The 944-nt window shown below is 41.3% G+C and overlaps 1 gene segment (V, D, J or C); it reads right to left on the bottom strand.

The window, feature by feature from the left end:
• Positions 1–449: 449 nt before the first annotated feature.
• LOC121432682 lies at positions 450–944 on the bottom strand. The segment is given in 2 exon segments: positions 450–772; positions 890–944. Coding segments are annotated over 2 exon segments (378 nt in total).

The raw sequence follows: 944 nt of genomic DNA, 5'->3' as shown, positions 1-944 counted from the left end.
GAGAAGACTAGGAAACTTTTCTGCTGTCAGCTTCTCTCAGTAATATTTCCTTGCCATTTAAATACTGATGATTAGAAACTTATTTTCTGATTTTAAGTAATGCGTGAAGCAATGTCCACAGAAGCTTTCAGTGTTCTGTATGAGTTCCAACTATTGATTCACCTTAGACTCCTCACAGGGAATGTCCTCTGTTAAGTCAGATATTCATCAAAACTCTTAACTGCTGGAGATGCAGAGAAAGAAAGGTAGTAATGGTAAAGAGAGGACATTTTTACCTCTCTTCAGTTCTGCAAACCTACAACAAAATAGTCTATTTAATAACAAAAATAAATGTCTCTCTATGAGCTTTGCTAAAATTCTGGTGGCAAATGAGAAATAGTTTCAGTGAGTGACTCATGAGGAGGAGCAGCTGGGAAAGCCCAGCCTCTCACTTCTCCTTCCATGGGGGTTTATGTAATGACTTGTATCACTGTGGGAGGTACTTCATTAGTCTGAAGACAGTAATAAGTTGCAATGTCTTCAGGCTCCAGGCTGCTGATGGTGAGAGTAAAATCTGTCCCAGACCCACTGCCACTGAACCTTGATGGGACCCCATCTGCTAAGTTGGATGCATAGTAGATCAGGCGCTTAGGAGCTTTCCCTGGTTTCTGCTGGAACCAGTATAAATAATCACTAATACCCTTACTGGCATGACAAGTGATGGTGACTCTATCTTTCAGAGAAGCAGACAGGGAAGAAGGAGACTGGGTCATCTGGATGTCACATCTGCCACCTAGGAAAAGATATATGATAAATATCCACATAGTATGATAAGAATGTAACCCCCACAAATTCCTATCAACACTAATCTCAGTGTAACAGTGAAGTTCATATGATGCTTCTTTTTTACCTGGAAACCAGAGCAACAGGAGCCCAAGAAGCAGAACAGGGGCCCTCATGTCCAT

Source organism: Microtus oregoni, unplaced genomic scaffold, assembly GCF_018167655.1.
Source record: "Microtus oregoni isolate MIOR12 unplaced genomic scaffold, Mior012 000002F_ref0000024, whole genome shotgun sequence".
Lineage (NCBI taxonomy): Eukaryota > Metazoa > Chordata > Mammalia > Rodentia > Cricetidae > Microtus > Microtus oregoni.
This window is presented reverse-complemented; position numbering and strand designations above follow the sequence as displayed.